General features: G+C 42.6%; 2 protein-coding genes across 2 annotated transcripts; both read left to right on the top strand.

Moving 5' to 3' along the window:
* Positions 1-532: 532 nt before the first annotated feature.
* LOC103474851 (kelch-like protein 17) lies at positions 533-5,582 on the top strand. The gene is made up of 5 exons (XM_008426109.2): positions 533-1,137; positions 1,378-1,531; positions 1,616-1,694; positions 2,512-2,739; positions 3,625-5,582. The coding sequence occupies exons 2-5, from the start codon at positions 1,378-1,380 to the stop codon at positions 5,120-5,122; spliced, it is 1,959 nt and encodes a 652-aa protein (XP_008424331.1). The 5' UTR covers positions 533-1,137; the 3' UTR covers positions 5,123-5,582.
* A 1,201-nt stretch (positions 5,583-6,783) lies between these two features.
* Positions 6,784-14,885, top strand: slc5a2 (solute carrier family 5 member 2). Its single transcript, XM_008426108.2, has 15 exons — positions 6,784-7,462; positions 7,559-7,630; positions 8,021-8,125; positions 8,546-8,605; positions 8,687-8,791; positions 8,869-8,974; positions 9,863-9,943; positions 10,233-10,462; positions 11,405-11,540; positions 11,707-11,814; positions 12,469-12,619; positions 13,469-13,637; positions 13,729-13,944; positions 14,020-14,155; positions 14,234-14,885. The coding sequence occupies exons 1-15, from the start codon at positions 7,364-7,366 to the stop codon at positions 14,446-14,448; spliced, it is 1,989 nt and encodes a 662-aa protein (XP_008424330.1). The 5' UTR covers positions 6,784-7,363; the 3' UTR covers positions 14,449-14,885.
* The last annotated feature ends 497 nt before the right edge of the window (positions 14,886-15,382 follow it).

Below are 15,382 nucleotides of genomic sequence, written 5' to 3'. Positions count from 1 at the left end.
CATTTCTGGTTTCTTATGGGAACCTGTAATTGCCAGAGCATTCATAGATCAGTATGGATCTGTCTCTATTGAAATTTTTGTCTGTTTTATTGACCTGACTGGAAATTTTCGGTATCTACCTTGAATGCCCCACGGATGCGGAAATCAGGTGGGAAACAAATATTATGAAAAAAATTAAAAACAAGAAAAGGATTTTTAAAAATTATTTCTCATCAACTACAGTAAGAGCTAAACAAGAAAAAATTAAAATACAATCGTTTTTACTATTTATTAAGCATTGGTACAATTCCTTTCATATGCAAGCAATCGGAATTTTCCTAAACAATTTAAGATATTCAAATATACTTCAATCGCCATTACCTTGTTCCCTTATTGACTGAACCTAAATGTAAGTTGCTTTTATGCATTTTTCTGTTTTGCTGTTAACCATTTCCTTCATTGCTGTTAACCTTCTCCGGTCCTGTTGCCATAGTTACCGTTACCAACATAAAACCACGGGATTTTAACGAAAATCCCATGGTTTTAAACCAAAATAACTGCACTCATATTCAGTTGCCCTTTACAAAATATTATATATAAATATATATTTTTATAACTTTTGCTATTCCACAGGAAACGGATCATCAGCAAACAATTGTCACGAGGCAAACTCAGCCAATCAGGGTGAGCGACAATCGAACGTTGCGGTAATCCGGTTCAGACATGACAAGAGCGGCCGACGGAAGCTCAAGTCCGGGATCGGTTTCTGGCCACAACAACTCCACTTTTTACCGCTTCTCCCTCCAGCTGAGCGTATTGGTGGCTCCCTGTTTCAGGAAACAGATATGCGTTGCAAATATGCATCTTTAGATAAGACTCCAAGAGTTTCCTTGTGAGATTACCCTGTCGGTCTGTAGGTAGGGATGGTGTTACACCGGGCTCCATGAGCAGAAACTAGCCTAACGAGGCTGCACTACAGGCCGGGGGACGAGCAATTCGGTTGAGCCCAGAGGACGGAGGAAATTCAAATGCTCCCAGGTCTCCATTAACAACCCGGTTGCTTTTTCACAGTTTGTCTGCTCCAAACGGACTTCTTATTTTTTTCTACTGAGAGAGGCCCAGCCAGCTTTCACGGTGGAAACAAGAAGGAGAGCAAAGGTACATAAAGCAGTAAACCGTTGCTACCACTGGAGCTTGGTTTTCAACTCTTTCACACCCAGAATTTAATAATAAAAAAATAAACATAGAAGCTGGAAAAATCAATATGAACCTACATGTACATGAATGTAAAAAATCAGTCACTAATTTTATCCCAGAAAAAATATTTAAAGTGATCCTTTTTTCCGTTCCTTTTACCAGAAGACCACGTTTTCAATTCATGTTGTGTCTGCTCCTCAGATGAACGCTGTGCGCGGGGGCACAGTCACCTGGCGTCCCCAGCCATGGCAGGACGGGGACGGGGGAGGAGGGGAGCCTCTCTCAGACAGCGACTCAGAGGAGGAGGACTTCCCAGATGATAGCACCACCCCACTGGGGGACTACATTACCCATGGTGAGGAGGTCTCCCTTCTTCGCCTGTCCGTCTCTCCTCCCAATCCTGCCTATGTTCTAATTTCGGTCTCTCTCTGTGTTTTAGGATTAAAGCAGCTCCTGGATGCTCAGCAGCTGTGTGATGTTACATTGCTTGTTGAAGGAAAAAAGTTCATGTGTCACAGGTGCAGTTGGGTGACCTTGCTTTATAGTGTCGTGGGTTACTATAGCAACTAGGCATGCCAGTTACCTGTATCAAGGTATCCTGAAAGCTGTGCTTTCAAAATTACAGAAATGCACACTGTCTGTCAGCTGGCTCAAAGAAGACTTTCCTTTGGAAATACATTATAGAAATATTTACAATCTTGAAAACCACACTCTCATGGTGACTAATGTCTGGTTCACATGACAAGTTTTTAATGACGACCTTACCCTTCCAACAGTCTTAAGGACATTCTGATCAATGTGATGGCACTAAAGATAATTTTAGTAGATGTTGCTTCTGTGTGTGGCATGTTAAGAGTGATCTTGTCCGCTTGATCGGGACCACTCTGACTTCAAATTGGGGATATTCAACATGTTGAATTGTCTTGGTGGCACAGCATGTGTGATGTTCTCTGAATGCAGCCAGTTGAATTTGGTATGTAGCCAATCAGAAAGCGAGGTGACACAAACAGAAAAATGCATAGCAACAATTCCATTATGAATAATAACATGACTTAAAATCACTATACAAATTTAGAAAATCATTGAAATAACAAAATTCCAAGTGTAATAATCAATGTTTTATCGTGTTTAGCAACAGTAGGAAAAAAATTTTGCTTTTGTGATGTAAACGCATGAAATAATTAAAATTTTGTCGTTTATCATACCCTTGGAATCATAATAATCACCCACAAATGATGGTAAATTAATGTAATAAGAAATAATAATTACTAAGGCCAAACAAAGCATATTGTTTGTGATGAATGTGATCATGTCCTCTGTCCCTCTGCATCTCAGAGTCCTGTTAGCAGCTGTGAGTCCATACTTCCGGGCAATGTTCACCAGCCCTCTGGTGGAGTCCCGCCTCAACGAGATCCGTCTGGAGGAGGTGACGCCGTCCGTCATGGAGACTGTCATCCAGTTTGTTTACACGGGTGAGGCGGGTCTCTCTCTGGAGACGGCAGAGGACTTGTTTGTGGCTGCCAACCGGCTTCAGGTGATGCCCCTTCAGGACCTGTGCTCCAGGTAGGGCTGAGCCTCCATGGTTCAGGTTTTTATGCTTTAGCTTTTGAAAGGGGTGCAGTATTACGTAAAATATATATATATATATTTTTTTAGCTCTATATCATTCTATAATGTTATTTCCACAAACACCTGGTGCAACTGCGAGTCTGCTGAGTTGATCGTACAAACTAGTTGTTAGTCCAACGCTCCTAAGAACAGTTGTAAACGGTATAATTAGAAGCATTTTTGTGATAACTTGCTGAATCGGAGTATCGGAAAGAGCAGAGGCTTCTTAAAGAGACGGAGGCCAAATTTCATATTGTCAAATTTCTTTTAAGTCATATTTGATATATATATATAGCATTTTATAACAACTGAAGGTAACATACTTGATTGTGCTATAAAATGTCACTGTGTCTGAAAAATACAAAATACCACCCCTTTTAATAAAATAATAATAATTAAATGGAGTTTTAACACCATTGCAGTTATTTCACTTCTGTATTGTATTGGGGTTTTTGTTGGTGGGTCACTTAAAATTCCAGTAAAATATAAAAGGTGTGACCTTGATAAATACGATTAAATAAAATTGTTGATGTTTGGAAATGTGATTGGTTTCTATTGTACCCGTCTTACCGGACTTAACTGTTCAGTCATTTGAGTCTGATCTAAATGTTTGGATCATGTATTTATTCATTTACAATTATATATGTGTAATTGGAGTCCATACAAACTTGGACTGCATAAGTGCTCCTTGCATTTTCACTACTATTAAGAGCGTAATGAATGTATGAATGGTATCAATGAAAAAAATAATGTAAAAAAATAAAATATCCATCGAAGGTTGAAGGCATTGTGTGTTGGCATCATCCAGCGGTTTCACCATCCTCCTTTTAATCTCTCCAGGTTTCTGTTCGAGCACCTCTCAGTGGAGAACTGCCTCGGCATGTACTCGCTGGCTCGCTCGCATCACGACCAGCTGCTGCTGCGCGCCTCCCTGCGACTGGTTGCGCAGCACTTCCCCCGGGTGGCGCGGCAGAAGGACTTCCTGCTGCTCGACCACGGCACCCTGGGCAGCCTGCTGAGCTCTGACCGCCTCGGAGTGGACTCCGAAGCTGAGGTTTACGACGCGGCTCGGCGCTGGGCAGAGCACCAGCCTTTGGATCGCTACGCCCACATGCCGGCGCTGCTGCACCACCTGCGCCCGGGACTGCTGTCCCAGGAGGAGAGCCGACGACTGAGCCAGGAGTTGGGGCCCGCTGCCGCCGGAGAGGGACTGGGGGGCCCTCTGAGACCAAGGGAAGGCATGTTTGAGAAAAAGATCGTGTGCGTGGATCTGACACCTCGGGAAGATGAAAACGTGGCTCTGAAGGAGTACACTGTGGACTGCTTTGACCCTCGGACAGGGAAGTGGGAGAAGTTAGCGGCGCTGTGTTCTCTGGTGAGCCCGGGGTGCACGGCGGTGGGGGACAGGCTGTTTGTAGCCGGGGGGATCCTCCGGACCGGCTCCGTCTCTGCCGCCGTGCACGAGTACGACGCCGTGTTGGACAGATGGATAGAAAGGCCTGCGATGGGCCAACCCCGCGCCATGCTGGGCCTGCTGGGCTGCGGCGAGTCGCTCTACGCCTTGGGCGGCTGTAACCGCTCCGCCCTGCTGGACTCCAGTGAAGCGCTGGACCTGACTTCGCTGCAGTGGGGTCCTGGGCCGCGACTCCCGCTCCCTCTGCGAGCGTTTGCCTGCGCGGCTCTGCGTGGACGCCTCTACCTCCTGGGCGGGACCACGCTTGAACAGAACAGGGCGGTGGTGCACTCAGGTGTGCTCATTTATCACACCTTGACCGACTGCTGGACACGGGTAGCGCTGGACTCCGGCACCACATGCCTCGCTGGAGGCGTGGCGGTGAGAGGAGGGGTCTGCGCCATCGGAGGATACATGAGGGATACCACCAAGTTCCTGGATGGGAATTACACCAACCTGGAGACTTTAGACGCAACGGGTCGCGTCCTGTTCTTCAGAGAGGGGAGGGGGACGGGGGTGGAAAGGGAGGTGACAGGGGGAGGGGTGATGGTCAGCGCAGAGCAACGGGGGGTCGCCTGCGGTGGAAGCGACCGGGCTCCGAGTCCTGTCGTCTTCCCCGGTTTGCCACGGCGGATAGCCGCAGGGGGCGTCGCTCGGTGGAAGAGGAGGATTTACGTACTGGGCGGAGAAAACGGCTCGCGTTTCTACGACAGCGTGTACTGCTGGAAGCCTGGCTGGCGCAGCTGGGTGCAGAGGCGGGAAAAACTTCCCGGAGAGACTGGAGGGGTCAGCCAGTTCGGGTGTACCACTCTTAAATTCCCCAAAAAGCACATCCTGTCCAGACTGAGACTAGCCAAAGAAAACTGCAAGAAGCCCAACGACTAACTCGACAGAAAACCCCGGCAGAGGCAGCCTTTCTTTGGCTGCTTAATGATCTCATGCAATGTTGTTGTTTTAATTAATTTAAACCAGAATATCTACTTTTCTACATGTGTGCAGCCACCATGCAGGCCTATAACAGATTAGATCCTGTAAAAGGGATTATCTCTGATAGTCGAAGAGGAGAGTTGGGCACCTGAATGTTTCCTAGTTCACCAATTATCAAAGGAAATAAATTCCTTTCAAAGAAGAAAATGTGACATTTTTGGCTTTTTGCTCTTGTTATATTTTTGAAGCTATTTAAAAATCACTAATGCTGTGAATTTTCTTTTTCTCATTGCGTTGTTTAGAAACTAAAATGTTTTATGATGTGTTAAAACTGATCTTACGTCCTATCTGGGCCTGTGATGTGCGGTGACACTGCAGTTAAGGGCTACACAAATAAACTTCATAGGAAAATATGGCATTCAGCACATTTTCTTGCCCTTTGTTAATTAAGATAACATTCAATTCAAGGGAGGGTCGTAAATAAATATTTGCATTAGAGTTTGGGTGGGTATTATGTAAAACAGCTACATATGGGCTTGCAATGAGTTTAGCATCCTTTAAAGCTGGAGTATGTAATTTTTGTAAATAATATTTATTTAAAATATTTGTTAAAATTGTCACTATGTCCTGACAGTATAAAATGAGGCAGATCATTTGTGAAAAATCAAGCTCCTCTGCATCCTCCCTGTGGTTCTACTCACATTTGCAGAAATACAACGCCTTGTCAGAAACAACCAATCAGAGCCAGAAGGAGGGTCTTAGTGCTGTCAATCAGGATCATGTACACTCTGCTTACACCATCCTTTGCTGTTTGCTACACTACAGCTCCAATGCCTAAACTAGTTAGCATGACCACTGATGAAGGTGGATAAACAGTTTTTTTCTCTGGCATTAGCACACTGAGTAGCACGTACACGAGATTTAAGATTCAACGAGGGCTGCAATCGTTTCTTTTCAAACCAGGTGGGTTTGAAATCATCCTTTGGAAGCTGCAGTTTGTTTCCTCTGATAAGCTACTGATTATTTTTCCTCATGTAAAATATTTAAGTGCAACAACACAGCAAATGCCAAGAAGTTGAGCAAATGCAGTCATGCATTTCAAAAGCATAAAACAAATATAACATCCACGGTCACAGGTATGGAAACTTTGGTAACACTTTATTTGAAGGGGTGAATAAGACTGACATGACACTTTCATAAACATGACATAACACCATGTCATGAACATGAATGAATATGCCTTCATAAATATCTGTTCATGAAAGCGTCATTCGGTAAATTGACACTTTTAATACAAAGTTGACATTATTCAAAAGGTCTATGTTATGACAACTTGACATTAACCAAGAAATCATTACTGTTTAAACTTTAACTTTAATAACATAAAGATACCTAATTTTTAAAGTGCAATCAGTAATACTTTTATAACAAATTTATATCAGTAATGATTTCTTGGTTAATGTCAAGTTGTCATAACAAAGACGTTTTGAATAATGTCAACTTTGTATTAAAAGTGTCATAATTTACCAAATGACGCTTTATGACAACAGTCATAAATATTCATGAAGGCTTATTCATGTTCATGACATGTGTTATGTCAGTCTTATTCACCCCCCTTCAAATAAAGTGTTACCGAAACTTTTCTCCAGAACTCTGTGTTCTCAGTAAGCATCTGGTCTACGTAGTATTTATGATCCAAACAGCTTCTTGATGGCTTTTGTTTAAAAGCAGTGGCATTATCCAATTAAAGGACCAGCCTACTTTTTGTAAAAACAAACAGAATCTCTTGATGTCTAGAAGAAGAAATGGGCATTGAGGCAGGTCAATGTTGGTAAAATGGCTGTCAAAGCAAAAACAAAAAGAAAAACGCCCACCTTTCACCTTTATTTTCACCAATGGGCAACGGAAAGGAGCTGATGTGACATAAAAAGTTAAGAGAGCTACAAAAAGTATCCAAAAACAACAGATTGCCTGTTGACTTTTTTTTTCATGGTTTGGTGTTAATAATTACTCTAATAAATAAGCTGCTGAATCTGCGTATTACCCCATCTGATCAAAGTTCCCAGTTAAACTGACCAACCTGAACCGTCCTACCCAGCTTTTCCATTACATCAACGTGCCTGAAACCCAGCAGGCTTCACTTGAAGCTGCAGATGCTGTGAGAGCTAAGAAAGGTTTCAGGTTTGACTAAAAGGAGCGATGGCGGAACCCTCATCAGGAAACGTCACCATCAACAATCCCGCCGACATTGCTGTCATCGCTGGATACTTCCTGATGGTCATCGGCGTTGGCGTTTGGGTGAGTTTTTCAGACTTTGTGCAAGTTAGAAGTTAGGGAAGAAATGTATAAAGTGGGTATAAGCATGAAAACTCTTGACCTCTCTGTGTGCTTCAGTCCATGTTTCGGACCAATCGTGGGACGGTGGGAGGATATTTCCTGGCAGGACGGTCCATGGCTTGGTGGTCGGTGAGTCTAAGAGCCAACAGGACCTTTGATCAAAAGTAATATGAGCTGAAGAATTGCAGCACAGAGGTGCTGAGGGATGATTTTATTGTAAGATGTCCAATTGTTGTTTTTACCAAGTTCCACAAACTGATTTCCGTTTTTGGATGTTGCCTTTTGTGTGAAATTTATTTCCTCTTTTTTTTTTTTTTTTTTACCACAGAAACTTCCTCGTATTTTGTTCAGGATAAGTTCTGTGAAAACAAAATTTGCGGTATTTCACACCGTTTATGAACACAGAATTGTTTGAAGTATATCTCTGAATCAGTTTCCTAAAAGAAAAGATTTCGTTCCTACCTTTATCTTACTGCATTCCCATAAATCCTAGCGGTGCCGAGTTCAATTGTGTTGCAGGTTGGTGCGTCCCTGTTTGCCAGTAATATTGGGAGCGGTCACTTTGTGGGCCTGGCAGGAACCGGGGCAGCGGCGGGCATCGCTGTGGGAGGCTTCGAGTGGAACGTAAGCAGCTGAAAACATGCTGACGTTGCACAGCATGCAGATTTAAAAAAGCCCTCACACCTCTGAAATGTTTTCACATTTTGTCAATAAAACTCTTTGGAGTAATTTTCTTTTTTATTGGGATTTTGTGTGATTTACCGACACAAAATAGTGCAGAACTGTTCATTGCAAAGATGAAAAAAAAAAAACCATATTGTGTTGGTTTAAACCATCATCATGCATGTACGTGTGGATTTGTTTGCTTTCAGCATTGACAAGGACCTTTTGTTTACAGAAAATATAGAAAGTCATGAATCATTTTCTGTTTTAATCTGTCACATAAAATCCTAACAATCGTCCGAGTTTCTTTGCTTGGCGAAGCCAATACAGCAGTGCCATGTGAGTTGGGGTTACATATTATTTTGTGCTTCATTTTATCAGGCTCTGTTCATCGTGTTGCTGCTGGGCTGGCTCTTCGTACCCGTCTACCTCACGGCCGGGGTAAGACGTTCAGTCTGTGCTCTCATTTGCTCAGAATGACCCCGCCGTTCACTGCTGTGATGGGCTGAAATTCCCCCACAGGTGATCACGATGCCTCAGTACCTGAAGAAGAGGTTCGGCGGGGCCAGGATCAGCCTCTACCTGTCCGTCATCTCTCTCTTCCTGTACGTTTTCACCAAGATCTCAGTGAGTCAAGCTGTCCGGTGAGTTAAAACTCCACACGTTGCGCTGCCTACGCTGATCCATGTGTTTCTTCCCTCCAGGTGGATATGTTTTCTGGAGCTGTGTTTATCCAGCAGGCATTAGGCTGGAATATTTATGTGTCTGTCATCGCGCTTCTGTTAATCACAGCCTTGTACACTATCACAGGTAATATAGCAGTATGGTTTCAATTTATTCTTCCCCTAGAAGAGATGTGTGAAATCTTTCAGCAACATTATCCCACACTGCAAATTGATTCATATTATAATGTTGTCACAAACATACCTGGAGTTTTGCTTTGATACTTTCATGCATGTTTGAGGAATCCCTGAATCTCCAGTGGCAGCCTGGTGGAGTCACATATGAGCTCATCATACAAACTACTAACTAGTCCAGCACTCTAACACTAAGAACGGTTGTAAATCGCATAATGGAGAAGCATTGTGATGACGGAAAGAGCAGGAGCTTCTTAAAGAGACAGAGGCAACTTTCAAGGCGTCAAATTGCAAAGTTATGTTTGGTCTATGCAGCTTTTTTATAACATATGAATATAACATAGCTACTTGATTGTGCCATAAAAATACCACCATACTTAATAGTGGAATTCCTTCATTTTACTCATCACTCCCAAATAACTGGTTGGTATGATAACATCCAATGGTTGTTATGGAAATGTATCGACCCAGAGATGCCACTGTTTGCTGTTGTTCTTTAATAACGAGCTTTGGAGATGTTTTGACTTTTCTTACCATTCTGATATCTCTGGTTTTGTGAAAAGTTATTATTATTATTTCTGGGTTTATTTTTTTAATCACCAATAAATAAATAAATGTGCTCAAATTAAAGGTTGGATTATTCAAAAATCTTCAGTGTGAGTTTAATAAAAAAAAAAGTAAGTTTTATGGCTTTCTAAATATAATTTAAAAAATAAAAAGGAACTATGCATACTTCTTGCATTTTGTTGACCATCTGACAACAAACGGCTTCAACACTTTATCGTCTACATCTTTAAGTCTCTGTAATTTTCTAAAATTTTTTATCATGCATGGTTCCCAGGTGGCCTCGCAGCTCTAATGTACACAGACACTTTTCAGACGTTTGTCATCATCGCTGGGGCTTTCGTCCTCACCGGCTTCTGTGAGTAAAAACGTTCCAGGGTCTCATCTGTGTTCTTCCTGGTTTCTGCAAATAAGAAGGTGAACACATTGTTCATAGGGCAGAAAATACATCCTGGTTTAGAATGAAGACAAACACAGAAATGTTTGCAAAGTGGCGATCAACAGTTTGTTCTGATTAAGCAGATGATTCACACTTTCAGTTAGGACAGCCTGACACTGCAAGAGAGCAACAACCACAGGAAGTCTGTAATCAAACTGACACCAAGATGGCTTCTCTGGGATTCTCTTCCCCCACCTGTCATCTTCAGCCTTTGCTGAAATCGGCGGCTACAGCGCCCTGCTTACCAAATATTACTCTGCCATTCCGAGTAACTTCTCCTCCCTGGACACCCAGCGCTATAACATCTCCTCCCAGTGCTACACCCCAAGACAGGACGCCTTCAGCCTGCTGAGGGACCCGACCGTGGGGGACCTTCCCTGGCCTGGTGTGGTGTTCGGCATGACGATAGGGGGGATCTGGTACTGGTGCTCTGATCAGGTGAGCAACACCATGTGAGCTGAACTGAAACACACCAAGTCTCTTCGAACTCTATGTGCACAACCAGAGATGGAAGGGAAAGGCAGTAATGATGCATCCTGAGGGGTTTCATGCACTGCAGCACATTCTGCTGTTAAACATTTGTTGGATTTAAGATTTGGGCAAAGGGCAGTGAAATGTATTAGTTCAGGGATGAGCACTTAAGGGTAATTGGTCATGTGGAAAAATAAAAAAAACCTACATCCTCTGTTAGATCTTAGGTTTCGCAGATCAGAGTGGTTAAACTTTAAAGTAATCTGATCCTGAACAGGCTGTAAAATATAACCACAGAAAACTGCGGCAGCAAAAAAACCTGAAAAAAAAATCTACTCTCCACCTGGGGAGGTTTGCCGTGAGGTTTGGTTTTCAACAGAGGTAGTGCTGTCCATCTAAGTCTTGTGGTTCAATTTCATCTCACCAAAGAACTGGCAGGCAACCTATGAAAAAATAACAGGCCCAAGATTTCCCCAGTGTATTCTAAGCCTGGCGGGCCACCAGGCTTTACTTGGGCCCCCACCAGGCTGAGCATTGCTTATTTATTTTATTTTTTTATGTTTGCGTTTTTTAAGACTTAATAATCCGTTTTCAAGCATTAATCTTCCAATAACACATAATTATCAAGTGATATTTTTAAATTTCCTGTCAACTGTAAACATTTTTTAACTCAAAAACACGGCAGGCCGCTGAATGAATGACTGTCCCAGTGGCCCTACCGCCGGGCTTAGCAAGTTTTCTGGGGGAAACTGTGAGGAGAGACTTGAGAATTTATGTTCAGCATCTGATCTTAATGAGTTTTTATTCATAAATAAATTTTTGGAAATTGTTTACCCCCTGTTCTCTCACTTCCCAGTAACAAAGCCATCAGTGGTTTCCATGCCTGTCTATGCTTGTTCTCGTCTCCAGGTGATTGTCCAGAGGTGCCTGGCAGCTCGTAGTCTCACCCATGTGAAGGCTGGCTGCATCGTGTGTGGCTACCTCAAAGTGCTTCCCATGTTCCTCATGGTGTTCCCTGGCATGATCAGCAGGATTCTCTACCCAAGTAAGTCGCCATAGCAAATCATCGCTAGACCCCTAAAAACCTTTCTGAATGGATTCAGTCAATAAAATCCGACTCTAAACTAGTCCTTAAGGCTAGACTTTACTAGACTTCAATCTCAGCCATAGACATAAAGCATAAATCTAATCGTGTTTCTGTCTCTCTGCAGATGAGGTTGGCTGTGTGGTCCCAGAAATTTGTAAGGAGGTCTGTGGAACTGAAGTGGGCTGCTCTAACATAGCTTATCCCAAACTGGTGGTTACAGTCATGCCCAGTGGTAAGAATAAATACAGATTGGAAGTTTACATACACTAATCTTAAAATAAGAATTTGAACACCCTACGACTTTGCAAGTTCTCCCACTTAGAAGTCATGGAGGGGTCTGAAATTTTCATAATCTAAAAAAGAATCAGGAAATTACAATGTATGATTTGAATACATTGAAAATCAATGTTAATATTTGGTACAGTGGCCTTTGTTTGCAATCACAGATGTCAATCGTTTCCTGTAGTTTTTCACCAGGTTTGCACACACCTCCACACAGATCTCTAGATCAGCCAGGTTTCCGGGATGTTTGTGTAGTTTCCCACACATCTACTGTTCAATTCAATTCATTATCTGACCCAAGCTGTCACATGTAAAGCAATTAGTGAGGATGTTGAAGAACAATCCAGAAACCAGGAAGGCTTCAGCCTGAAGTGGAAACTGCTGGAACTCAAGTGTCACTGTCCAGGTTTAAGGCAATCCACAATAAAATTCAAGTGTAGCGCTTGTTTTTAAAAAGTTGCAGATGTTGAACATTCTTTAACGCATCAGAAATGAGCAGGACCCTTATGCTCCAGTGACTGTGTTCAAACTTCAGGTTGGAAATTCTCACCATGTTTTCGGTTTTAAGTTTCACGCTGAATGTTCATCTGTCTCTTCTGTCCAGGTCTGCGAGGGCTGATGCTTGCTGTCATGCTGGCAGCTCTCATGTCTTCTTTGGCCTCCATCTTTAACAGCAGCAGCACTCTGTTCACCATGGACATCTGGACCCGCATCAGACCACAGGCCACCGAGCGGGAGCTCATCGTTGTAGGCCGGTAAATGGATCATAATACAAGCAACAGCAGCCCAGTTACAGTGCCTTGCAAGGACGTTTTCCACTTAAGGAACACGTACTGCTCTGCTTTGCTTAAGATTTGAGATCATAGACTAACCAATTAGAGCATAATTGTGAACTTAAAAGTCAAGTCAATTTTATTCGTACACCATACTTCAGCAGCAAAGCAAGTCAGTGCTTAAGACCATAAAACATAATACAGTAAGCAAATATGAAGCAGTAATAAACATTCAATTTTGTCAAATTACTTCATCAAAGTCATCAAGAAAATATACTGCAAATATATTGATCAATGTTCCTGTTGTCATGAATCAACTCTTAACAGGTGTGTCTTTAGCCTTGATTTAAAAGTGCCTCGTCTGTTTTGCAGTTATCTCAAAGTTTGTTTCAGAGGAGTGGAGAATAAAAACGGAATGCTGCTTCTAAATGTTTCGTTGTGGGAATGCAGAGCAGACTAGAACCAGTAGACCTGAGTGGTCTGGAAGGTCCAACGATGCCCGGCTTTCAACGATGATACCAAAACTGAACTTTTTTTAAATGCAAAATGCTCACTGTGATGAAATCACTCTGCATGATGTGCAAGATGAAACATGGTGGTGGCAGCATCATGGAACAGGGAAACTGGCCAGAGTTAATGAAAAGGATCCAGGTCCCTTGCGGCTGTAACTCAGTGGCTCTACAGAGCATTGACTTGAGGATGTGGTGTAACATTAAGGAACACAGACACATGAATGTACAAACTGAAAATAAAAAAAACTCCTGGTTATGAATACTATTGCAGGGCCCTATATCCATACTGCATACTACATGCTGTTCCTCTGCTCTTCAGTGTCTGGGTTCTGTGTATCGTGGCCATTAGCATCTGCTGGATCCCCATTGTTCAGGCAGCGCAGAGCGGTCAGCTGTTTGACTACATCCAGTCAGTCTCCAGCTATCTGTCTCCACCCATTGCCTCCGTCTTCCTGCTGGCTGTTTTTGTCAAACGGGTCAATGAAACAGTAAGAAAGGATACTCTGATATTACTTTATTTTAGGTCATACCCTCTAAACGCAAACACAATGTTGGTTTTTCTCTCCCATGAACCTGCAGGGAGCTTTCTGGGGCCTGATTGGTGGTCTGGCGATGGGTCTGTGTCGGATGTTGCCCGAGTTCTTGTTTGGCACCGGCAGCTGTATTTTCCCCTCTCAATGCCCTTTCCTGGTGTGTGGCATCCACTACTTACACTTTGCCATCATCCTGTTTACCTGCACATCAGTGCTGGTGCTTCTGGTCAGCTTCTGCACAGAGCCCATTGAGGACAAACATGTAAGTAATAATTTTAAAGGATGGGTCAGGCTGCAGAAAATGACTGGCGAGGTCAAAATCTTTTGTTTCTTTCAGCTCCATCGTCTGGTGTTCAGCCTACGTCACTCTAAAGAGGAGAGGGAGGATCTGGACTGGGAGCAAGAAGAAAGAGCCAGAAGAGCCCGCAAGGAGGCGAAGGAGAAGATGAGAGCGAAGGCTAATGTAGTTACAGGTGGGCAACGAGGAAGTAACACAAAGACGGACAAAAAAAATAAAATAGAAAATCAACTACATACATTCTTTCTTTTAGAAACTGAGCACGATAAAAAGTCTGGACTCTGTCGCCTGATTGGTGGATTCTGTGGACTCAGCGGAGACCAACAGGTTCAGGATGAGGAAGCAGCCGAGGATCCAGAGCCTCAGATGCCCGACATTAGTGAGAAAGCATTGTGGAAGAACATTGTGGACTCCAACGCTCTGGTCATGATGGCTGTTGCAGTTTTTATGTGGGGATACTTTGCTTGACTGAATCATTTGGTTCCGAGCTGAAGGTGTTGTCGCTGCCGTGTGATCGCATCGGCTGCCGATTGCAGAACTGGAGTAAATATTCAAATAAAATCTTGTCGCCATCTGCTGGCAGTGTTTTGTTATTGCACCAGAGTGAACTCAAACTCATGGAAGCAACGTCGGATGTTAAAAAATACACTTTACAACAAAAATATATAAATTGTCACTTAACATATAATTTCACAAATAAGGCATTTAGGGTTTTCTTGTTTTAAAGTAACCTGCTATGGCTTTTACATCCATTATGGACGCTATCATTTTCAATGTTTGTACTAAAACTTTATGGTAACATCAATACATGTATAAAAGTAATCTGAGAAAAATGTGCTTCTGAATTAAAGTGAAGGATGATCATAAATGCATGTCCAAATACTTTGGATTGTGTACCGCTTCTTTAGAAATGGATTGTGAACAGAAAACTAAAGCCTATTTCGGTCTATAGTTTAATTGTAGAGTAAAAAAAAAAAAAAAAAAAAAAAAAAGTAATTCAAGGTTTATGTTATTTAAAAAAATAATCTAAAAAGTGGGACGTACATATGTGTATGCAACGGTTGTTACTCTGATACCTAATGCAAACAAAGGAGAATGTTAGTCAGGTAAGAAGCCTCACTGGTGCCTCTGAGGAAAGAAAGGTGATGAAAGAAAACTTGACAAACTCTGTAGGGACTGAGGGTCAAAACGGTTCTTTAGGTTGGGAAGATCTGGAAAGGTCTCAGATCTGGTTTAGATCAAATTTCACTTAAGGGTCAAAATGGCCCAGTCAAAGTCCAGACCAAATCCGATTCTCTCAGATTCTACATCCAACTGGACTGAACATGAACCATTTCATAAAGCACAACAAAGAAACATTTGTCTACATAAAAGTGGTAGAGCTGTACCTCAAAAAGACTGG

Source organism: Poecilia reticulata, linkage group LG13 (assembly GCF_000633615.1).
Source record: "Poecilia reticulata strain Guanapo linkage group LG13, Guppy_female_1.0+MT, whole genome shotgun sequence".
NCBI classification, from domain to species: Eukaryota; Metazoa; Chordata; class Actinopteri; order Cyprinodontiformes; family Poeciliidae; genus Poecilia; species Poecilia reticulata.
This window is presented reverse-complemented; position numbering and strand designations above follow the sequence as displayed.